The following is a 24,843-nucleotide window of genomic DNA, read 5'->3' as shown; positions in this document are numbered from 1 at the left end:
CTTTTAATCTTTTATTCAAAAACCTAATTTACATAGGTAATATTTTTTCACAAAACCATTGGCGGAGGTGATCCACATTTCTCTCGGTGCAGGAAAATAGTCCAGTTGTGTGACAAGGATTGGCATTCTGAATAAAGTTTCCAGTATCAAGGGGTGTATCATCAAATTTACAAACATCAATAATGGTGGGAAAAACTCCAAAAATATGACATTTCTTTTGTAAAAATTCCACTTTTTGTTCGCCGCGAACGTAGATGTAATCAGCTGCATACAACAACTTAGATTCTAGTATTTCATTTATTTTTGAATATTCAACATCCCCATTGGAATACCGAAGACCGTGCAGGTGTCTCTCCAAGTAAGATACAGTCTTCTTATCTTTATTACTCAATGTAGCAAACGGTTGTGGAGACGTAAATATGTAATGGCATCGTTTATGGCCAATTTCAATGGTAAGCTCTTTGGGTACAAACCACCCATCTACGGTGAATCCTTGTATGTCAACTAATGCGATCCTCATGATGTTGCGATCAATACTGAAAGACATAGTTGTAGATTGTCCTATTTAAATTATATTTTTGACAACTTCAGTTAGTGGAAAGTATTCGAGTAGGCTGTCGTGAACAATTAAACAGTAAGCTCGAGTACCTGCTGGAAAACCTTCATCTGCTTCGATTTCCAACTTAACATCGACAGTTCCGGATCTAAACGATGTATCATCCTGCTTGGAACAGTCAAAAACAAACAAAGCATATCTTTTAAATGCAGAGTAATCTAAGATGGGATGTTTTGTTAGCGAACGAGCATAACTGGGAAAGAATTCAGTATAATTGTAGTGAGCTATAGCGTAATCATTTTTTGTGAAATCCAATTGCATTCTCTCGTTAGGCCAATAGTCACCATTAATAACCACTCGTACGCTGGACATTCTAATGTGATCGAATAGCGTCGGATCAGCGTGAATATCATCTCGTTTAGAAGTTTGAAAAGCTACAATAACGTAGCGTGGACGTTCAACAGCTGAAGTTGTCTTTACACTCCATATCTCTCGTCGAGATCCTGCCGTAAGTGAAGGTAGTTCATTGAGCTCCCATTTACGGAAAGGTATGGTTATCGGTGTATTATTCTTAATCGGAGTCATTAATTCGATTTTCACATCATCATTGGGAAAGACATGTTTGACCTTGAGTTCCATGCTGGCGATGGTTAATGATACTGTTGTTACCGTCGTGGAACCAGTAGGTTCTTGGACAACAATGCAATCTTTATCATTACGCGCTCGAACAAAGCGAAACACTTGACGACCATAGGTTAATTTAGTGTAATCGTTGAAAATGTTGAAAATATGTTTGATTGGAATCAGTAAACTAAAGGCGTCCCCTGTTAAATGTGGATAATTCGGATAGTTCCATCCTGCAGTACTGAGAAATTTGGAATCTTCAGGTGTATAACACAACAAACTGCGAATAGTGCTGACTACACCTGGATCTCGAACTATTTCCATGTCATGTGAACTTTGGATGTATGTACAGGTATCAAACAAGAAGGATCCAGCATTCGGCGCAAGAGAAACAGTTCCATTACCAGCTTTCTTGATACTTCCTTTAATTTCTAAAAGTGTGTCGTGTATCGCAAAAAATGCATCTGATTGATTTATGATAAACTCGACAACATCACTATTATTAAATGACTTGATGTAAGGTGTATATGTACGAAATTCTTCTTTTCTAATAGTATCGTCGAACCGAGGTTTTTGGTAAAGATCGAAAATATGTGGTTCCTGCTGATGAACCTGGCGTCGAATATAGTGGCGTTTTGGCATTCTTCAGCCGTAATCCAATGGAAACAAGAAAAACTTTATTGTCAGCAGACACGTCACGTCCCATGTAGGATCCGTGTGAGACTAATGAATATGGATGTGTAGAGTTGTGTTTTATATCTAAACCCATCTATCGTTCCTTAAAATCCAAATGCAGAGTACTTTTCTCTCCTCTAAAGTTGACTGGTCTTAATTCTTGATCGACTACACTAACGGTAATTTTGGTAATTTCACGTATGCTGCTGCTTACTGGTATGTATATAGGGTTATGAGGACGTTCATCAATAGCAAACCCTGGATCAACACTAAGTGGAAAATGTAGAATAGTGTGCGCAGGTCTGTCCTCGTAGAAGGCTCCTTCGGTAATGTTGCATTCAAAAAGTAGACTCGATACTTTTATAATGTTTACAGGTTGATCTGAAGAATGCAGTGTACCTGGCGCCAATATTCTATTTGAGGAGAAACCCAATAATTTACCAAGACTATCATTTTTCTCGAAAGTAATGGTATGCTCTTGACAGAAAATTTCACATTTAAGCGTATTGTTGTTCGGTCTTAAAGTGAACTGCTGAACTGAATTGTATTTAGTGTGTAATGCACTTCGAATGTACGCTTCGATATCGGTAATTTCATAACATCCGGATGGAATGTCGATATGACGCAACTTTTTACGGTCATTTTGCTCATAGAAATAAAATTTTTCACCATCGATGTTTGGGATGGAATTAAATGTATGAAATCCCAACACTGCTACATAATACTGCTGAAGTGGATCAAGTACAAGAGGCACTTGAGGAGTAAACGAAAATTCGTTTGTAGTACTTGTCAAGGTTAACAATCGAGACATGACTGATACTTAATATAGGGTGTAGTAAGTTAAATATCAATATATTATGGTAAAAATTTCTTTATTTTTCTTATTATACTGTTACATGGTTTTGTCTTATTTACATTTTGCTTATAGATACCGCTCTCATAGACACCGCACAATACACATGTAGATTTCATATTGCCGCAAACATCACCCCATTCATGTTTATTATGATCTTTCTTGCAAGGTAAATGATCTCCTAGTGCGAGACGAATATCGTGGGGTAGTTTATACCAAACACCGCTCGTTATATTTTCCATAAAAATGCATGTGGCACGCCTCAAGATGTCGTTAGATGGTTCCATTGTAGAGAAACTTTAAGCATAAATGTCCACAGTTAATTTGGTTATAAGTTTGGTATGCGTCGTTATTATAGAAAATTCGTCCACCACTCAAATATGATGCTAGTTCCCGCGGTGGCTTCAAGCAACCATATGAATCAAAGTATTCTATGTTGTTATTTATCTTTCGGTAAGCTACCCAATGTGTACCAGGGTTCTTGGAAATATCAAGATTAATAATAGCACATTCGTGTTTACGGGGGGCTTGAGGTAAATTGTCCCGCATAAAAACTCCACGAAAATTTGAAATTTTTAATTGTTTAGCAAATTTATTCAAGTCCACATTGGTTAGAGGTCTATTAGGTAGCTTCAGCGGGAGTTTTTTGACTTCTTCAAGTATAATCCAAAGCCACCTTTAGCGTTTTTTCGTAGGTATAAACCTTTGCCTAGATGTTCCATTGCTTTATTATGACGTTTATCTTCTTCCAGTTTCTTTTGAGCATTCTTTGAGTCGATTACTGTCTTGGCAATGGCACTCGCACCCCCCGCTAAAGAGCCGAGAGCTGATAAGCCTGCAAAGATAGGGATTAAAGGTAAAATACCACCTGATTTTGGTTCAAATGGAATAATTCTTGGAACCCGCACATTTTTTTTCCCACCTACGTTTTTAACGGCCGTTCTAGCTGCTGCAAGTGCAAGTAGGGCTGATTTACGCAGATTTGGTGCTGGAGGAGTACGTTTCAATCTTCTGATAATTGGTTGCAGCACGTGTCGCTTAAATGATCTAACGCCTTTACCACGTTTCACACCCATACCTAGTTTTCGTTTGGCTTTCATCGCTGTAGTAGTTAACCAGGCAGTGGTTTTTTCACCCAAAGATGCGTCTTTTGCTTTAACTCGTTCCCACGCTTTATTTTCCAACACCCAATCTGCTTTATGTCGATCTTTTAAGGAATTACTTTGAGAGTATGCTATATCGTGATCTCTCGCAGCCTGATCTAATGGATTTATCCCAGGATCTCCTCGTGCTAGACGTTTCTGTAATTTAGTTCCAGGTCCTAGATAGTGGTAGCCAGGAGCGTGCAATTCAAATGGTAGACTATTGATTATAGAATTTAAAACTCCTTCACCTTGAACAACCAACATTGAAATGAATCGTTTCACACAAAATTGCTTTTTATATAACCAAGTGCATAAAATTCATCTCGATCACAAGATGAAGGTTGTTCAACAAGACAAGACACTAGCAGTGGAAAACTTAGATTTTGTCGATAACGTGACAAGAACCAGTAAACATGGTGCATTGCTACCACATTCTTTTCGTGCTATCATATGCGGCCCAAGCGGATGTGGAAAGACTAATGCTATGTTGGCATTATTGTTTGACCCGAATGGCGCTAAATTTCAAAATGTTTACGTTTATTCAAAATCGTTGTTTCAACCCAAGTATCAATTTTTGAAGGAAGTGTTAGCATCTGTGAAGGAGGTGGGCTATTTCCCATATAAAGATAATGATGCCGTAATAAGTCCTGGTAAAGCCAAACCAAATTCTGTATTCATATTTGATGATGTATCAACGGATCCGCAACAAACAATACGTGAATATTACTGTATGGGGAGACATAAAAATATCGATTGTGCATACCTATGTCAATCCTACAGTCGAGCAGGCAAACAACTCCTACGTGATAATGCTAACCTTATTGTATTGTTTAAACAGGATGAGCTCAATTTAAAACACGTCTTTGACGATCACGTCTCTCCTGACATGACATTTGAGCAATTTAAACAATTTTGTTCTGAATGTTGGAAGGACAAGTATGGTACATTTGTTATTGTTAAGGATTTTGATATTTCTAACGGACGCTATCGTAAAGGTTTCGACAAGTTTATAAAAGTTTAGACGTGGCTGAGACACCTGCATTATATAAAAGCATGTTGGACAAACAAGTGCTTCTACGCAAGCGCAAAGTTGCGGAATTAGCTAGAGCTATTCGCAAAAAGTATTTAGCGTTAAAACTAGGTAAATCGGAGGAGGATGAAACTTTGAAAAAAATGTTTAAACCCATAACCAGTGTTCTAAAAACATCGCAATACAATGCTAACGTTAAAACGGAGTCGATTAAAAAAGAAGAACCAATGGAAAAAGAAGAAGAAATTAAAAAAGAAGATATTAGCACCATAAAAAATACATCATTTATCAGCGATGAAGAGGTATTTGAAAACAGCGATAAATCCGATGAAGAATACGAAGATAGCATAGAAACAAACCAATCGCAAGATAAGGTATCCGAACAAGAATTTCAAGATTACCTAGAAAAATACCATCATCTAATTCATCCTTATGTGAAAGACCATTGGCAGTATTCAGATAAAATAGATAGAGTATACGGTCCTACTCATGATCCCGTAACCTCTAAATGGAAACTTGGAAAAACTGTTATTGATTTCGCCCATAATGGTTGGATTGTGGCGAAAGGAGACTATGTTGTTGGAACTCGCGGGCTATATGAATTAATATTTTACAAAGAACCTGATTATTACACTGAGGACGATGTGAAACGATATATTACATTGCTGGAATTAACCAATGCTCATAAAAAACTGAATGGTACACTAAAGGGAACCAAAACCTATAAGTGGAATGAAATTATTAAACCTAATCTTAATAAATCACTTCTTAAACCTGACCTGAATAAATCATTTCGTCGTAATACAGTATCTGGTAGGGAGGAGGTTGGCTCAGGAATACCGACACATTGGGAAGACAGCGATGATCATGTGCAATATGTGTATTGGGATGACCCAAACGAACTTTGTGAGCGCCTCAAATTGTTGATGGCTGAGCAAAAAGCAGGAAACACCGCATCCCTCAATAACGAAATTGTTGCCATTATCAACGAATTACGTGAAGCAGATATTATATATTAACGTTAGATCAGATTATTGTAGCATCATTTCCAATATGAATGTTGACAAGTTTGGTCGCCATCATTATCGTTCTAATGAACAAGCTGTTAAAAAGCTACGTGAAGGCTTAAAACAATCTATTTTGGATGTACAAAACCAAATACATGCAGTAAAGAAGGATATGCAACGGAATCCTCCTGTAGCTGATACAGATCTTTCCAACAAGAAATTCGTAGATAGTCGCATTGTTCATGTCAAGTCTTTTGTAAGAAAAGAGTTTAATTTGTTGCGCAAAGAATATAATGCAAAACATGTTCAACTTGAACAAAAAATCTCAGACACCATAAGTAAAGTAGAAAGTGATTCTAATAAAAAAATTAATTTGTTGCTTGATGAGAACAAAGTGAATGCTGCAAAAATATCCGATTTGTCGAAACAAGTACACGAGTTTAGAAATGACCTAGATTTATTTAAACGTGAAATGAATAAGAACGTTACAGATGCTGCTCACCAAAGCGCACAAAATATGTTGAAATCGTTGGAAATGGAAAAAAAGATTAAAACAACGGATCTTAATTCACATGATTTAGAAAATCGTCTTAAGGTAGTAGAAGAATACGTCGAAAATAATAAAATTGTCTAAAGAGTCAATTGATGGACGAGTTGCATAAAACCTATTGTACAAAGAATATTGCGTTAGAACGTAAACAGTTTAGGTAGAGTGAAGATGTCTGATGCAAAAAAGGTGAAAGGCAGAAAACATAATAAATTACTAAGCGAGTTACAGGTAAATCTACAAACCATAAATGATAATAGGATTCATGATCTTGAGCAATGGCAGAAAAGCATTCGATATGAATCAGATATGAGATCTTTACTAGATAGTAGAGTATCAGAGCTGTCAAAGACTTTGTATGAGTTGGATGAACGTTTATCTTCAGCAGTAAAAGAAATCCAAGATACACTTGCTATATTTAACACATATTTACACCCTTTACTCCAAAGAGTTAAAGCTTTAGAAAGTAGAAATGGCGTCGTCCATGGAAAAGGTCCAACTAGTTAACGAGCTACACAAACCTGCTCGAAAAAATTATCCAAGACGACGTACAATAGTCAAAGGCTTAGACGATTTATGGCAGATGGACTTGGCTGAAATGCGACCTCATTCTCATAACAATAGAAATTTTAAATTAATTTTAGTTGTTATTGATTGTTTTTCGAAATATCTGTGGACTCGTCCATTAAAGACAAAGACGGGTGAGGAGCTGACTCGAGCATTTTCGGATATCCTCGCACACAGCAAACGAACACCGAAAAATCTGCAGTCGGATCAGGGAACTGAATTTTACAATAACAAGTTTCAAAATTTAATGAAAAAACATAAAATAAATCACTATTCTGTTTTCACTACCATGAAAGCAGCCATGGCTGAACGCGTCATTAGAACGTTGAAATCCAAACTTTACAAGTATTTCAGCTTACACGGTACTTACAAGTGGATTGACATATTGCCCACAGTTACGGCTGAATACAACAATACAAAGCATTCAAAAACGGGGTACAAACCATCACAAGTGAACAAAACCAATGAAAAGGAGATTTTAAAAAACAAATTTACGCATTTAAAAATCGCAGGTCCCCGAAAATTTAAAGTCGGCGATATTGTACGCATCAGCAAAACCAAAATGTTATTCGACAAGGGATATGTTCCAAGTTGGACAACAGAATTATTCAAAGTTACCAAAATCAATATTACCAACCCTGCAACGTACATGCTCGAAGACATGCAAGGTGCACCGATCAAAGGAGCCTTTTACGATGAAGAGTTACAGAAAACAGCCAATCCTGATATTTACTTAGTTGAAAAAGTTTTACGTCGTAAAGGTAAAAAAATGTACGTCAAATGGCTTGGCCTTGATGTAAAACATAATAGTTGGATCGATAATGATGCTGTCATCTAAAAAGGTGGGGGGAATTCTGAAAAATTAGCAGAAACACGTTTTTCGTTCTCAGTGTGTTGCAGTCAGTTAGCTAGTAAAAATGTATTCCCAAGATACTGAATACTCAAGCGGCAGCGAGTATGATGTCACCCTTTCACCATCATCTGAAACATCAACTGTATGTGAAGACTACGATCATGAGCTGGATGCTCTTCTAGAGAAGTATGAAGAAGCAGCTAAGAACGAGTCCCATTATCTGCTGTACACACAGTTGTTAAATGGATCATACCAACTTGGTTGTGGTCTAAGTCCAGCCAGAACATATACTCCAGCTGTAATTATGTGGAAATCGCCATGGCAGAAAATATCTTTCAGTGCCTATGAATGGGAACAATTAATTACCCAACTCAATGAGCAAAGTTTTTTCCACGAAAACGTGACCGTCTCTGATGATCCTGTTGAAATTCAGTGTGGTGAATATTGCATAATTCGACAAATAACCTACAACAGCATGAAATTCCTCGAAATAATCAAGCACGGCATTAACTTTTGTCTCTCAGAAGTGCAAGTGAACACCCTTGTGGAAGCAAATAGTGAACTTTTAACACCGTATATGTCCATGCTAGAGACTATTGAATTTCCACATTATTATTATAATACGCTTAATATTGTTCGAAATAGTTTTAGTAGTCATAATTATACGTTTTCAGACGCAATTCAAAAATTGTATACATTTACACAGGAAGGAAATACTTTACAACATATAGCGTTAGGGCAACTTATATTTTTCTGTAAAAATAGGATCGCTAATGATCTTGAAAGAATTTAATAAAGCTTGTAAAATATATCTCTGTTGTTTTATTTCATGAAAATAAATTACAAGAGGAGTATTGGCTGGTGGGGTTTATTTATATCACAGTGATGTTTTCTTATTTGAACTAGTATCATTCGAGATGCATATCAATAAAGTTGTTCTGCTCATCGCAACCAGCATAAGTTTTTGCTTAGGTGGAAATTTTACTGAGACAAATGCAGTGTCATGGCTAGAACAATATGGTTACATCACCACAAGTGAAACTGCCAGTACTGATATTACTGAAACACTAGAACAGTTTCAAGAAAGATATAATTTACCGGTAGATGGGAAATTAAATAAAGAAACGATGGAGTTAATGCAGAAACCACGATGTACACAAGGAGACAATGCTTACGCTGTAAAATCAGCATGGAAAAAATTTGATATAAAATGGTATTTTCCACAAGCAACCCCTCAAGCTTTGACAGTCACTAAAAGAGTATTTGAAATATGGGAAGAAGCATCAAAATTTAAGTTTACTTATCTGAGAATCCCAGATCCAAATCCGGATATAACTATAACAGTAGTTCCAAAACAGCACTATTTTCGATACAATTGTCAGGGTAACGACGAATGTCCTTTTAAATTTACAAGTGGTATATTAGCACATTCTTATTTTCCACCTACATCTGGGTGCATAGAAATTCATATGAATAGCAATCTAACATGGGATTTCAGTTTAAATTCTACAGCAGAAGGTCGAACAAATTTCTTTGCAGTCCTTCTCCATGAAGTTGGTCACGCTTTAGGTTTAGCACACAGTAGCGATAAGAAGGCTGTAATGTATCCCTTTTATGAAACCTTTCCTTCTCACATAACTGATGATGATAAAAGAGGTTTAGAAAAGTTATATGGACATAAAAGTAAATCTGCATCTATTCCAACTCAACCTAGGAGTAGTTCACCAACTACAACAGAAAGATCTAGGACAACCACAGCAGCTAGGACTAATAAATCAAAGCAAAATATAATAACGAATGTATGTGAATTGGAATATCCAGATTTAATATTTTTAGCGTATGCTCCATCATTTCCAACATACCGAATGTATATAGTAAGTAAGGATCTGGTATGGAAATATGACTTAAATAATGAAAAGATACCCACCAATGCTGAACAATTTATAAGATACTTTCCAAGGGGAATTACGAACGTGACACATGTTTTTCAAAGTTCCAATGGAGATATGATTGGTGTAAGCAGAAATCGTATATATGCAGCAGCATTTCCTAGCTTAAGAATTCATACAGATAACATGGTACCTGAAATCAATAACGCAAGAAGTATTAACGGTTTATTTCAAACAAATTCAGGAAAAAAATTTGTTTGTTTTGATGGTTCATTTATTGAATTTAATGATAAAGACATTATCTCAAGAGGACGCATAAGTGACGTTTTTCCAGGAATACCAAATGATATTACATCAGCATTTAATTACATCGATGGACATATATATTTCTTAAAGCACAACGTCTATTACAAGTTTAATGAATTTACAAGAAGTGTCATTGAAAAAGGTACTTTTAATTGGAATATGTTGGGGATCCCTTGTCCTGATAATGGATTAATAAAACAACTGAAATCCTTATTATCTAAAGTAAATTTATTTTATGAATAATTAATGTCTGGGGGTCCATCATCAATGGGATCTGGGGATCTGGGGATCTGGGGATTTTGTATGGGGAAAAGGTAAATAAAAATAAAGCATATTTTACAAGAAAGTCTTTTATTCGTTATTAGTAATCGATAATCGTAATCGCAAATCGTATTCGTTTAATCGAAGTAACGTTTTGTGATTATGATCAATACAACTAAAAGGTAAGTAATTACTTTACAAGAAAGTTTTTTTACATTTTACAGGTATAAACGTACAAAATATGTTTACCGAAAATGATACAAATATACAGATCGTCTTTACCAAAAGGTTTAAATTTTATTAGCATCTTAAATATCTGAGAATCTTACTTTTTTATTACGATTCCTGTGTAAGTCCTCCTCACAATCATATCTATCCTTTAGTTCAAAGAGTACCTCACAAAAACCATTTTGACACCAGGATGATTTTTTTCTAAATATCAAATGTAAGTCTGAAGCTAAACAACTAACATGAAAATTATCAGATTTAGCTTTTAGACATTTTTGTTTTTCAGAGAAAATTATTTTAAATACCCTGTAACATGGTCGACAGAGTAGCAAATTATATTTTTGTATTTGATAATACCTAAACCATAAGCAATAGTAGTCATTAAGTGCAAAAGTTTCAAAATCCTGACACTCTATAATTGCCTGACGAAGTTCAGGTGAAATATTCAATTCTAGATCATGATTCTCAAAGTCACAAACTTTAAAATGTTCATAAGGAACGGGATTAGTTTTAATTTGCATCCATTTAATTTTACTAAATTTTTGAACTATTTCCTCCGTTAATACCCATGGTAAAGGCGATTTACTAATAAATTTTGAAATTTCATGTATGTTTTCGATAATAGAGCTTATGCATAAATTCTGTAGAATTTCCATCTTCCACATCTGAAAAATGAATTCACCTATGTGTTATACTGTAGTGGCCCCAGGGCAACGTATCAAAAGTGTTGGAGAGTAAGTGCCGTTTGTCATCAAAAGGGTTTAAGGCTATTTTAGTTTGCTCAATACTGTAAACTTCATGTAATTTAGATTGTATACAACGCTGTGTTGCATAAAAAAGTGATTTTGTTTCGGCAGTTTCACGAAAACTTTTCAAACAATTCAAATAATCATCAAAGTTAATTTTCATCTTTACAACATTCATCTTAACCCCTTTCGACTTTTTAACATCTTTCTCCCCAGCCACTTTATATGTATATTGCTTTGAACGAAGACCAACGAAGTGAGTCATGATTTTTGAGTTATTCTCATCTTTCATTAGACCTGGCACTTTTTTGTTTACTAAAGGAATATTCCAAGGATTATTTGGGGGATAATCGCTTGTATCAAATCTATGAATGTCAGGCTTAATCATTTCCTCGTATATATCATTACATTCAGTTTCATAAATCAATCCATCAGTATCAATATAAAGCAATTTATTTTGATTTAATGGGAATTTTTGTAACATATAGTCATAATGAAATTCATATATGCAGGTTTTAGAAAGTTCTAAAATTACCATTCCAACATACAATGGTTTATTAAAAATAATTTCAGCTTTCTTTAATTCTACTGCCATTAATGATTGATCGAAAATAACGCGACTATGAAACTTCGGGCTAGCAATCAAATTTCGAGCACCTACGCGTCCCTCCCATTTATTTACTAGTTTCACCAGCCTATGCTTCCTTTGGTTCTCCATGGTCTTCCCGAATACAGCGTTGTTCATGAGCTTGTATAAGTTTTTCTCAAAGCTTGTTTTAGCTTGAGCCCTCAATTGTGTATTAAGAGCAATGTAACCTTTTAACCAAGTCATTTGCTTGAATCTCAATACCTTATGAATTTTAGTAAGAACTAATCCATGTGATATAGCCTGTTTTAGGTTCCTGTAGTGAATAACGTAGTTAGTTTTATTGTACAGAGTGGACAAGAGTTTAGATTGTTTGGAATCAGGAGGTTTGCAATGCTCTACACAAAACGGTAAATCTTTATGGTAGTCATGTAAGTTTTCTGGATAAGAGAGATCAACTTCAAGAATGTATCCCTCTTTTGCATCGTCAGGTATTGACATAACATCGATATTTGTATCATCCCAATGGAAACCTCCATAAGGGAGAGGTTCACTCATCGCCCAACCATATAGATTGTTAACATCAAGGTACATGAGATATTTAGAAGGTTTAGATGGATCGTAATTCATCATGTATTTGTTGTTAGCCTCCCCCATCCGGTTACAACACTGTGATATACCTCCACGTATACCTCGTTCATAGAATAAAAGCATATCAACATCTTGTATAGTTTCCAAGTGACATCCTGTATACTTGAGCATTGCATCCCATGTAAAACCTGGGATGGTATAGTAGTGTCCTGGATCTAATCCATATGTCTTGAAGCATGTGTCTCGAAAAGTTTCGAAAACTACAGCCAAAAGAAGTATATCTGTCTTCATGTATAAATTACTGTAATCCCAAAGAGTCTTCATGTTAAATTTCTCCCACACTAATTTAGCGTGAGCATAATTTGAATCTGATATATGCTCATCGTTCAGTTTATTGTAGAATTTTTCTTTATTTGGCAACTTTGTTTCATCCAACCGTTCAATTTTATCTAAATAATCATAAAAGAATACTCCTTTTTTAGTTAACAACTTGAACGTTTCATCATCTAAATTTGGAAATTGTTTTCTTAAAATTCCAAAATTTTCTGGCTTCAAAGTTGAAACTAAGCTATCTAATGAACTCCCCATAAATCTAAAAGTATCAATGAACCGGAATCTAATATTTGTCTTTTTATGGTAAACTGTGAAACTAATATATTTTTCTTTGTTGACTGGTAAAATGGAAATGTCGTACATTTTCGCTAAATCCTTTATTATGAAATGCGAGTCGTAACCACTCATATTGTGGAAGGCTATTGGAACCACAAATGCTTTTTTATAATTTAAATTGCACCCATTGTGTGCAAAACCTCTAAAATTGCCAGTCAAATGACAATGGTCTCTTACAATTCGATCCTTCTCCAAAAATTTTCTATTACAAATGTGACATCTCTCAGTAGCATCTTTTAAACTTACTTCAACGTTCATGGGTTGAATATTTATTAATTTTGAATGAATAAATTGAGCTAAATTGTCAATTTCATGTGAAAACCATGACATACAATCCAAACCCACATGACTTTTGTAGAATGAAAAATTATCGTCATAATTACACTTAAAATATAATCCGGCACTGTACGCTGTGTGTCTTTGATATGGATGCGTTGACGTAGTTGATGGTGTTGAGTGGGATGCGCGAAGAGGAACGAGCAGTGATTCAAAATCTGCGTATACTAGGAATGGCAATTTTTCTTTGTAAACAAAGTTTTTAAATTTGACATATGGTTCTTTGGTGAAACTTATTTTGCAGTCATCTATCTTTTCACAGTAGATGATATGAGCATCCAACTTTTCTTTTGTATAAAAATAATTAAGACATCTGTCACATATATATTTCTTTCCATTGTGTTTAGAAAGTTGTGACTTGACAAGTTTGCCTAAATCTTTTATCCAAATATAGTGAAAATGTATTAGATCTTCATCACGTCCACCACTCCATGGTCCGACGTTGTCCACTTCATTATTAAAATAATATTTATTTTGAACTATCAACAGATTGACATGTTTTTCCCGTTTTTGTTTAGTTAATCTCACAGGAAGTACCGAAAAATTGAAAAGCTCATCTTTAACATTTAACTCGAAAACATTAACGGAAATATTTTCATTATTTTTTTCAAAGAGGGAAATTTGATTTAGAGTTACTGGAAATGTAAGACCTTTTAAATTAAGGACAGTGGTGTAATGAGGATATGAAGTAGTTTTGTTAGTGTTTATGTTAACTGAATATAGGGCTGATACAATGGCCCAAGCAAAACAAGCCTGGTCGTTATTCTTAACATTGATACAAGCTCGTTTTTTGGTAACTTTAGGATGCAATTGAATATACGATGAGGCTCCTTTAGCCATTTCAAATTTATTAATGTTTATTTCTAAAGATATAATTTGATTCAGTGCCCAACCACTCTGAGATTCCTCAAATTCAGATAAATCGGTCAAAACAATATTTTTAACGTAAACTTCAAACCAATAATTTAAATCGGTAGTCACATCAATAACTTCATTTTTAGTATTAAAATATTTTCTTTCTAAATTTTCCACCTCCTCAGCTTTTTTGATAAATTCCCCACAAAATGTAGTATTTACTTTTAACATGCCCATTCTTTTTAAGTTGTATTCAATTTTCTTTTGAAATAGTTTAAAAGCATCGGCAAAAAACTGTAAAATATCTTTATGCTCTTTGTTAATAATTATTCCTGTTTGTACTCTACTTTGAAAAATTGATACTATATTTCTCCATACAACCTTTGCTTTACTTCTACGTATATTATTTAACCCACCGCCTGCAACGGAATTTAAATTTTGAAGTATAATTAAAAATCTTTTAAGGATCCCTACATTGGTTTGAAGTTTTCGTAGCGTCCCTATACTTAAATCGCCATCCTTAACAGCTAAATTGCATAAACATATATGTTTTTTAACTTGTTTTATCCAATTTTTTGTTTCTCTATCCGAACAACGCTTTTTTAAAAAAAGTAATTTTTCAGTTTCATCAAATTTTTTAATTATCTCACTACTAAGAATGGCGATTTCCTCAGAATTCATTTTTCAAAATTTTGGATATGAAAAATCTACTTACAGTTTTTTAAATTTCAATTATTTCGAATGACGCTGCAGGATTTAGCTTGCTCGACGTGCTCACCAGGCCTCTGAATACGACAGCGTACTTTTCTGTCCTCAACTGATCTATATAGGGGGCGTAGTCCTCGGTAACCCGCTTCGGTAGGAACACCACACTTTCCTCTAATTCTAGAAGCACCGATTGGCCAAATGCAGTGTTGACGATTTTACTGTTTATTATTTTATATGGTTTGTCAACTTCCAGTTGCTGTAGTTTTGTAATCGGTTTGTCTTCTTTCTTAACAACAGAAACTTTGTTTAGTTTGTTTAGATCCATCTGAAATAATTGCGAATGTAAGTTCATTTGCTACATTGCAGATTCTATTATTAAAAATTACATGATTTTGAAGTAAATTATAATAAAATTGCAACAGTGAAAATATGAAAAAAGACATTGACGTAATAAAAAGCTACGGCTACAAAATCATGTCTATATAATAGGATACATTACATACGAGTTTTAACAACTCATAATAGACGGTAAACGTGGACTAGGATACAAACGAAAGTCATAACTTAAGAATGTACACACGAATACCACGCTACGCTGTCTCTTGCAGGTCTGAGGAAAATTGCAACAGTAAATCATAAAAGATGACATTGAAATGATAAAAAACTAAAACTGAGGTAAAATTGTAACAGTAAAATATAAAATATTACAAAACATTAAACTGGTAAACATACAGAAACTACATAATCACAGTATAAGGGCTATACGGGAACGAGCACACAAAAATAAAATTTCCCCAGATCTACTGAAAAACTGGGCCTTTCACAACATCTGGCAACAGCGCCTCCCATAAGAGCCTGTGTATTAGCGTAAGATAGAAAATCAATTTTCTCCCAGATTCTGGGGAAATTTTACAAAGATTTTAAGGATGCATTACGTACGAGTTTCTACAGCTCGTAATAGAAGGTAAACGTGGACCAGGACGCAAACGCAACTCATTACGAGTTTCTACAGCTCGTAATAGAAGATAAACGTGGACCAGGACGCAAACGACACTCATACCTTAAGAATATACACATGAAGGTTTTGAAAAAAATGATTTACCGGCTATTATGTAGATTTCAGGTCTTTAAGGTAAAATCGCAGCAGTAAAACATTGAAATGATGAAAAAGCAGAAACTACAAGATCATTATTCTATACTAATGGGATGCATTACGTACGCCTTTCTACAACTCGTAATAAACGTGGACCAGGAGGCACACGCAACTCATAACTAAATATACACACATGAGGGCTTGAAACACAAACAGCATTTACCGGTAGAAAAGCGGAAACTACAAAATCATAGTTATACAATAGGATGTTTCTACAACTCATAATAGAAGGTAAACGTGGACCAGGACGCAAACGGAACTCATTACTAGTTTCTACAGCTCGTAATAGAAGATAAACGTGGACCAGGACGCAAACCACACTCATAACTTACAAAAAATTACATAAGAATATACGCAAGAAGACTTGAAACAAAAAGCATTTACAGGTAAATAGGCTCCAGGTCTTTAAGGTAAAATTGCAACAGTAAAACACAAAAGAAGACGGAAGACTTCTGAAGTAGCAAATAATTAAATACTAAAAATATTTACTTACTTTTTTAGTTGTATTGATCACACTCACAAAACGATTACTTGGTGTAGTTCGTGACTGACAGAAACTCTATGAAATGGCTATCCCCCGATTTCAGTTTAAATAGTAGCTACTCCGGAAATGCCTCGTGAACACATTCACGTTTTAATTGCATCTTTTAACTAGTAATTTGCAAACGATTAAAAAACATTTGCACTTAATTCGTGGGAACGACATGTGCATAATATTTATAGAATTTGTACATCCTTTAACTAGTAATTTGCAAACCATTGGAATGTGGATGTATCCGGTTCACTCGTGGGAACGACATATAATATTTATAGTTGGTGCATTAACGTATGACATCATTGGAATGTGGATGTATCCGGTTCACTCGTGGGAACGACATATAATATTTATAGTTGGTGCATTAACGTATGACATCATTGGAATGTGGATGTATCCGGTTCACTCGTGGGAACGACATATAATATTTATAGTTACTGTCAGCGTATTTCCCGCGGTTCACTCATTTCGCCACACGTGCATTAACGTATGACATCATTGGAATGTGGATGTATCCGGTTCACTCGTGGGAACGACATATATAGTTGCCGTTGCGTCAGCGTCCACATTGCAATATATTTTTATTACTTGGAGGTACTCACGTATTTTTCTTTGAATTCTAAAAGCACATTGTAGAATGCAGGCGGGGTGCATTCGTTTGTATGAAATTATAATACTAAAAAATCGTTGCTTTTTGCCGACACCGTATCTACATTGCCTAATTTTGTTACATAACGCCATTTTTACCGCCCCCGGAGGCCCCACCCTATGGGATTCTTCTTCAGAGGCCTCAACGCCGCTGTCCGCCAACACGAATTCTCACCCCCTACAGGGTGCGACAGGGTGTACTTCTTAGGGTTCTTTTATAACGATAGGGTTCTTCTTCAGAGGCCCCAACGCCGCTGGCCGCCAACACGTCTACTTCTCAGCCCTATGACGACAGGGTGTACTTCTTAACGACAGGGTTCTTTTATAACGACAGGGTGTACTTCTTGCACCAGAGGCTACGGCCTCAACGCCATCCTAGCCATCAAGCTGGCCGCCATCTTGGATCTTGGATCTCAGATTCCCATATCTCTACTACTTATAAATCCTTTTCAATTTTAAATGTGTAATTTACGTACGATCAAGACTGCGAAACGCAGAAAACTAAAAAACTACGCTAGAATGACGTGGATAAACAACCAATCTGTCAAAACAAAACAGGGAAGAATAAAAAATAGCGAGAAACACAGCAAACTCAACAAATAAAAAGAAGAAAAATGACGGGTTTCGCTGGAGGACATTAAAAAAGACAGAAAACCATCAAATATAACAATTTTACAAAAAAGTCAGATAAAAAAATACGTCCAGCATTAAAACAAGAGTACTAAAAAACAAAAAAAAAGAGAAACCCTGTTTGAAGACAAACAGATCAGCAGAATATGAGAAGAATATTACGAAAAAATGCTATTCGGTATGAAGGAAACAGATGAAGAAGAACAAGATAACAACGAAGTAGAAATTTTCACAGAAGAAAACGTACAAAAACAAATATTAAAAACATAGAAAACGGAAAAGCAGCAGAAGAAAATGAAATAACAGTGGAAAAAATACAGAGGAAGAGAATTACATAAGGAAATAAACCAGCTAATACAACAAAAAATATGAACAAAACAGACTACCAGCCGATTTGAACGCAGATATTATAGTAGGTACCTTTATACAGTAAAACCCCGCAAATCCTAACTAATTGGGGGGACAGCCTGTTCGGATTCCGAAAAGGTCGGATTATCCGAAAGTTAGCCTAACTAATAATTGAAAGTTTACTTTGTCGTTGATTTTGAGTCGCTGTGCCTGTCTCTCTCCCTCTTCCACCCATCTCAGATTGATGTCACTGATGCAGAGCCAGTGTCATCATTTGTGCTTAGTCGTTAACTCCATGGCTTGATTTCTAATTTGAATAAGCTCCATTTTTCCCCGTTCCCCTATACAAGATGGATCAGAAAACTAAGAAGAAAGTGTAATTACAGAATGGATTGAAGCTGACGACAAAGGGAGCGAAGAATTTACGGATGAATACATTGTAGACTTGGTTCAACCTCAAGGCAACCCTAATGACTAATGAAGATGAAGAAAGCGAGGAAGAAGTTTCCCTGTCATATTGAGTGTCACACGCAGATGCCACTAAAGCTCTGGGTGTGGCTCTACGTTACGTGGAGCATAACTCTGCTGCATTACCAGTAGATGTAATGTTTATGTGTAAATAGAATTAGAATTAAACAATGGTTTCGAATTCACCTGTATAAGTTGCAAGTTGGGAGGGTCAGGTAGTAAAAAATTTACGAATTGGCCGCTGTACATTTTGATTTGAAAAAGTTTGTCATTAAGAGTTACGAGTTGGCGCGTGTCCATTGGAAGAAGGAGAATGTCACGGTTAAAGAATTTAAGGGACTGGTTTAGATGCAGTTCTGTAGAACTCTTTAGAGCAGATGTGGATAGATTAAAGATAGTGATGATGATATCCAACCTCCGATTAGGAGACGGCACTTGAAGAAGAAGAAGATATTAGATTTTACTGATTATGCCGCCCCCTTGTGATGCCGCCTGATGCGGCTGCCTCACCGCATCATAGACGGCACGGCCCTGAAAATTACAGTCTTTTCGTTTAAGTCGCTACAGGTAAAAATAAGTAATTAAATATCTTATATCAGATAGAGTATTGATTTTTAGTAGATGAACAAAGGTTTAAAATGGCAGTTTTTGAATTTTGGTACGATTATTTGTTGCTTCGGAAGTTGCAAAAATAAACTTTTGCAAAAATAAACTTATGACTGATATTACATGAAAAATTGGGTCAAACAGTCCATGTTCAGTCCAGATATAACAAAAAATTTCAAGGTGATTCGTCAATTAGTTTACATTTTATTCAATTTGTTTAATAAAAAATCCTTTTCTTTGCAATGATAAAGCATGCTTTTCTTCATAAAATAATAATGATACAGCAATTTTGTGGAAACTACATGAAAGAAGAATACTTATGTTTTCAAAGTTTTTAAAAAAATAATAAAAACTCATTTTTATCATTCCGAAAATATTTTAGTAAAGTAGAGTCATTTTTGGCTTATAAACAATTTGAATAACTTTGTTAGTATTGACTGCAAACTAAATTAATCGACTAAGGGATGGAAAAAACCTACCGGTTATAACTTAAACCTAGTTTTTTTAATTCGAAACAACCGGTTTTACCGGTTGTTTTTTTGTCCCGGTTATAACCGGTTTTTTCTTTTTAAAGTAATAACCATTGAAAAACCGAATAAGTTGCCTGTGGAAAAAAATTTATTTAGAGAAAAATGAAGAAATTTCTATATATTTTCGATCTTAATCATATAATATTATAAATAATAAATGCGAAGTAATTAACCCAAACAACCATAATTCAACTTTTATTTACTAATAGAGAATTGGACGAAAGTATCACATCAGCTTTTATGAAACAATTTTGAGAATAGTTATTTAGATTAATAAATATTTCAAATACTGGTGAAATGGTGCATGTGATGATAATATTTACATAAAAGTATGTGATCTGCTTGAAATCGATATTCCAACCATCATCAGCTAAAAAATTGTTTATACTTGAGTACTTGAGACTTGAGACTCTTGTATAATGTGAATACCGAAATACGATTAGGAATCTCCATTATGTAATTTTTAAACAATAAATAATTCTTACCAAATAAATGGTAGGTATTATACAAACGTATTAAAAAATATTACCTACTGAAATTTTTTGATGGCAATAGAGAAGTAAATACTGAATTGGTTTATCGAATTTATTTTGTAAAATACCTATAAGTCATTTGGACATTTTTTAAAACTTGATAGATCCAAGGGACATTTTGATAGATCGATAGGATCATCACTTTTGGGAATATCCCAATTATTGACAACGCAATATACGCCGACGCCGTCTACAACGAGCGACGAATCAGAGATTGGGGTACTCTGGTCCATTTTTAGGGTAACTTGAAAGCGCCTGGGAAAATTTTTATAGGTTGAATTGTTTGGGGAATTTTTCGGGAGGAAAATTGAGCAAACTAAAGTGCAATATAAATGTAACATTATAACTTATTGAGTATTTGCTTTTGATTAAAAAAACCGAAAACCTGTTTTTGGAACAACCGATTTTTTGACCGGTTATAACAGCCAGGTTAAACCGTAAGTTAAAAAAAAAACGGTATAACCAAAAACCGGTTTTTTGTTCAACAAGCGCCATCCCTAGACTTTAGGATTTAAAAAGCTGGTACTTTTACATTATTATTATATTATCGGTTTATAACGTTCTTCGTCTTCCGATACCCGTTCGCCATTCCTCTCTGTCCGTACATTGATCTACTTGCAGACCTCTTTCATCCATGGCTTTGTTTATTCCTGCCTGCCAACTTTTCCTCGGTCTACCTCATCTTCTTCTATCTTGCAGTTTCCATTTTTGCCCTTGTTTTGGGATTCTGTCTTCATGCATTCTTTATACGTGACCAAACCATCGTAGTTGTATTTCGTTGGTTTCGTCATTTATTGTATGTGTGACCTTCATTATTTCTCGTATCCGTTCATTGGTGACATGTTCTCTTCTTGATCTTCCTGCAGCCCTTCTCCAGAAATCCATTTCGGTGAACATTCGTTTTGATTTTTCCTTCATATGCCATACTTCGCAGCTGTATGTTATAATGCTTTTCACTACGGCGTTATAGATCTTTTTCTTGTTTTGGTTGTTTACCTGCTTGTCCCAGAGTACTGAGTTTAGGAGCCTAATTGCTTTCCTGCCTGAGTGTTTCGTTCTTTAACGGCTCCGTCTAGTGTTCCATCATTCGTGATTTTCATATTCATACCCAGGTATTTATATTCGTTACATTTACTGATTGTTTCTCCTCCTTCTATAGTCGAGGAAATGAAGCATTTTGACTCGCAATTTTTTCGTCCAGCATGGATTTACTTGAAATTTTCACAGAAGGTAGGGCGTAGGGAATAGGCCAGGGATCATTTTCTATATCATGCCGCTGTACGCTACAAGCTTGGGGTGGTTGCCACCCCATCTCGGGGACGGGAAATTTTTATTGCATTTTAACCATGTAAATCGATGTAAAAAGTAATTCTAAGAAAGAAATGTTTTTTACATTTTCTTCGTAAAACTAATATTTTTCGAGTTATTCGCGCTTGAAAGTAACAGTTTTTCGACTAAAAAATCGACTTTTTTAGAGGGTTTTTTGAGAATACCTCGAAAAATATGCATTTTATCAAAAAATACTGTAGATATGAAAAATTTATCTTTTAGTAACACAAATTACCCCTGTAGTTATCACATTGTTTTCGATGTGTACTTTTACATAAATGTTAAAAAAAACTTTTACCTTGATTAATTACGGTCAAAGTTATGCACTTTTTTTTATTTAATTCACAGCTAGTTTCTTTATAACAATTAAGAAACCTAACTAGCGCTATTTTAAAGTTCAAGGTATGTATATAGTTTATGTGTAAAAGTTTGAGTAAACTTGAACAGAGTTGTTAATATATCTTTAAAAATGACGTCCTAACGAAATCGACTCGTGGTCTGTGGAGCGGAATTATTAAAATCCGTGCACTCAAAAAATGAAATTAACTTTTCAAAGATATGTTGCGCTTAATATCTCCGGAGTTTGTTGATGGACTTTGATCATTATTTTTTTAATTTATATATACCTGTAGTTTTGTAGAGTATGTTATGTACACATATACCCACCTAACAATACAAAATGTTATGTATACATATACAAGTATATGTATACATATATAATTTCATAAAAATCGTTCAAGAGGTATCGGAGGATTATGGCAACTAACATTACGACAGGAGAATTTTATAGATGTAAATAAATAGATAACTATTAAAAAATAGGGGTTGGTGGTAGAAAGGTGAAAATTAAGGGTTGTATATATTTTTAATGGTACATAATATAAAATGAAGGTAGACAATTTTCTCCAAAACAATAAAAAAGTGGCAGGGGACAACCCCCCTTATAACGTATGGGTGTAAATAATAGATTACCACCTATTTTCAGTCCTACAGAATATACGTGTAAAATTTCATAAAAATCGGTCAAGCCGTTTCGGAGGAATATGATAACTAACACTGTTACAGGAGAATTTTATGTACATAGAAGTAACTGTGAATTAAATAAGTAATAAAAGTGGCTAACTTTGCTCGTAATTAACCTAGGCGAAAAGTTTTTTTTTTTAAATTCGTGTAAAAATATCAGCTTTTCAAATCCCAACGCAGATTTAGTCAATATGTTAATATGGTTATTAAAATTGTTTAGAAGCCAAAAATGATTCTACTTTCGTAAAATGTTTTCAGAATGCTAAAAATGACTTCTTATTGATTTTTTAAATAAGTTAAAAATATAAGTATTCTTCTTTCCTGTGGTTTCCACAGAATTGCTGTATTATTATAATTTTCTGAACAATAACATTGCAAAAAAAGCTCTTTGTGATAAACAAATCGAATAAAATTTAAACTAATTGACAAATCGTCATCAAATTTATTGTGCATTATGGACTGTTTGACTCAACATTTCATGCAATATCAAAGTCTTAATTTCATTTTTATAACAATTTTTTTTATAAGTTATAACAATTTTTTTATTTTCGAAATTTAGTTTTATTTTGCAATTTCCGAAGTAACAAATAATCGGATCAAAATTTAAAAAATTTTAAACCTTTGCTTATCTACTAAAAGGTGAATAATCTAAATAAGATATTTAATTACCTTATTTTTACCTGTAGCGATTTAAACGAAAAACTGTCATATTTGACCCTTATTTGTTAATTACTAAAATTCTCGTCCGAACTGTGACGGGCATTGTTGTATTTATAATGTAATAGGTATAACTCCAAAAAACCCATTTGCAACCTGGCTGGTCAAGTGTCCCGACAAAAACCTTATTTTTCTGGACTATTGCAACTAAGAGAAGAAAGAAAGAAACTTAAAAAAAAATGTTACAAAAAGAAGCATCCGAAGAAGGAAAAAGCAGTAGAAAGGAAATACAAAGAAAAAATATAGCGGTTAAAAAGCAAGCCAGGAAAGACAAAAGATACTATGTATATGATATGGTAAAAATTTCAGAAAAAGCTGCGCAAGAAAACGACCTGAAGATACAGTACAATATCATCCGAAATTTGACAGGGAAAACACTAAACAGTAATAAACAAATCAAAGATAAACAAGGAAATATAATTAAATCAGAACATAAAATAATACAAAGATGAAAACAACACTGCGAGGAAATATACTCCAAACACCAGATATAGACGAAGATAACGTAATACAGGAAATAAACAATAGAACAATTGAAATTACGAAAGAAGAAATACAAAACACACTGAATCAACTAAAAAAATGGCAAAGCCGCTGAAAGCGACAACCTACCGATAAATTTAATAAAGGCGGGCGCAAACAAATTAGTAGAAATGTTACACAAACTCAAGATATGGGCCGACCAGGAGCTCCCACAGAAATGGAACGAGGGTGTAACCATTAAGACACCAAAAAAGGGCGATTTAAATAAATGCGAGAATTGGCGAGCAATAACACTGCTAAGTGCCACATTCAAAATAATGTCAAATCATATTGAATAGACTGAAGCCAGAAATAGACAAGAAACTAAGACTAAGAAGCAACCAAGAAGGCTTTCGCGCAAAACGCTCCACTATCGACCACATTTGTACTCTATCATCACCTCTGTATCTTGTACCTGTACCGCTGTATCTCCTGTACTCTATAATTATCTTGGAACAAGCTAGTGAATGCAAAAAAATATAAACATAATGTTTACTTTGACTTTGACTTTGAAAAGGCATTCGATAGTATAAACAGAGAACAAATGTGGAAGATTCTAAAAATATATGGACTACCGATAAAATACATCAACTTAATCAGACTATTTGACAAGAAATATACAGCCAGACTAGAACATGCGGGAAAAATGTTAGTAGATGTAGTTATACAAAGCGGAGTTAAGCAAGGATGTGTGCTATCCCCGACATTATTTCTAATAATAACGGACTGGATCATGCAGAAAGTAAGCAATAATAAAACAGGTATTAGA

At 34.5% G+C, this 24,843-nt stretch overlaps 4 protein-coding genes across 4 annotated transcripts in view; 1 reads left to right on the top strand and 3 right to left on the bottom strand.

Moving 5' to 3' along the window:
* LOC114325206 (sorbitol dehydrogenase) overlaps positions 1-24,843 on the bottom strand; it is a 224,720-nt gene that overhangs the window by 116,964 nt on the left and 82,913 nt on the right. The window lies entirely within an intron of this gene.
* LOC126888519 (uncharacterized) lies at positions 566-1,822 on the bottom strand. Its single transcript, XM_050656861.1, has one exon. The coding sequence runs from the start codon at positions 1,820-1,822 to the stop codon at positions 566-568; it is 1,257 nt and encodes a 418-aa protein (XP_050512818.1).
* Positions 8,775-10,295, top strand: LOC126888518 (matrix metalloproteinase-18-like). The gene has a single exon (XM_050656860.1). The coding sequence runs from the start codon at positions 8,775-8,777 to the stop codon at positions 10,293-10,295; it is 1,521 nt and encodes a 506-aa protein (XP_050512817.1).
* Positions 11,220-14,561, bottom strand: LOC126888517 (uncharacterized). The gene has a single exon (XM_050656859.1). The coding sequence runs from the start codon at positions 14,559-14,561 to the stop codon at positions 11,220-11,222; it is 3,342 nt and encodes a 1,113-aa protein (XP_050512816.1).

The sequence above is a fragment of the Diabrotica virgifera genome, chromosome 7 (assembly GCF_917563875.1).
Source record: "Diabrotica virgifera virgifera chromosome 7, PGI_DIABVI_V3a".
Classification (NCBI taxonomy): domain Eukaryota; kingdom Metazoa; phylum Arthropoda; class Insecta; order Coleoptera; family Chrysomelidae; genus Diabrotica; species Diabrotica virgifera.
Note: the sequence above shows the minus strand (reverse complement) of the source record. Positions and strands in the feature narration are given on the sequence as shown.

Excerpts from the sequence above, each read along its gene's own strand:
- LOC126888519 (XM_050656861.1), bottom strand. The coding sequence starts at position 1,822 with ATGCCAAAACGCCACTATATTCGACGCCAGGTTCATCAGCAGGAACCA.
- LOC126888518 (XM_050656860.1), top strand. The coding sequence starts at position 8,775 with ATGCATATCAATAAAGTTGTTCTGCTCATCGCAACCAGCATAAGTTTT.
- LOC126888517 (XM_050656859.1), bottom strand. The coding sequence starts at position 14,561 with ATGGGCATGTTAAAAGTAAATACTACATTTTGTGGGGAATTTATCAAA.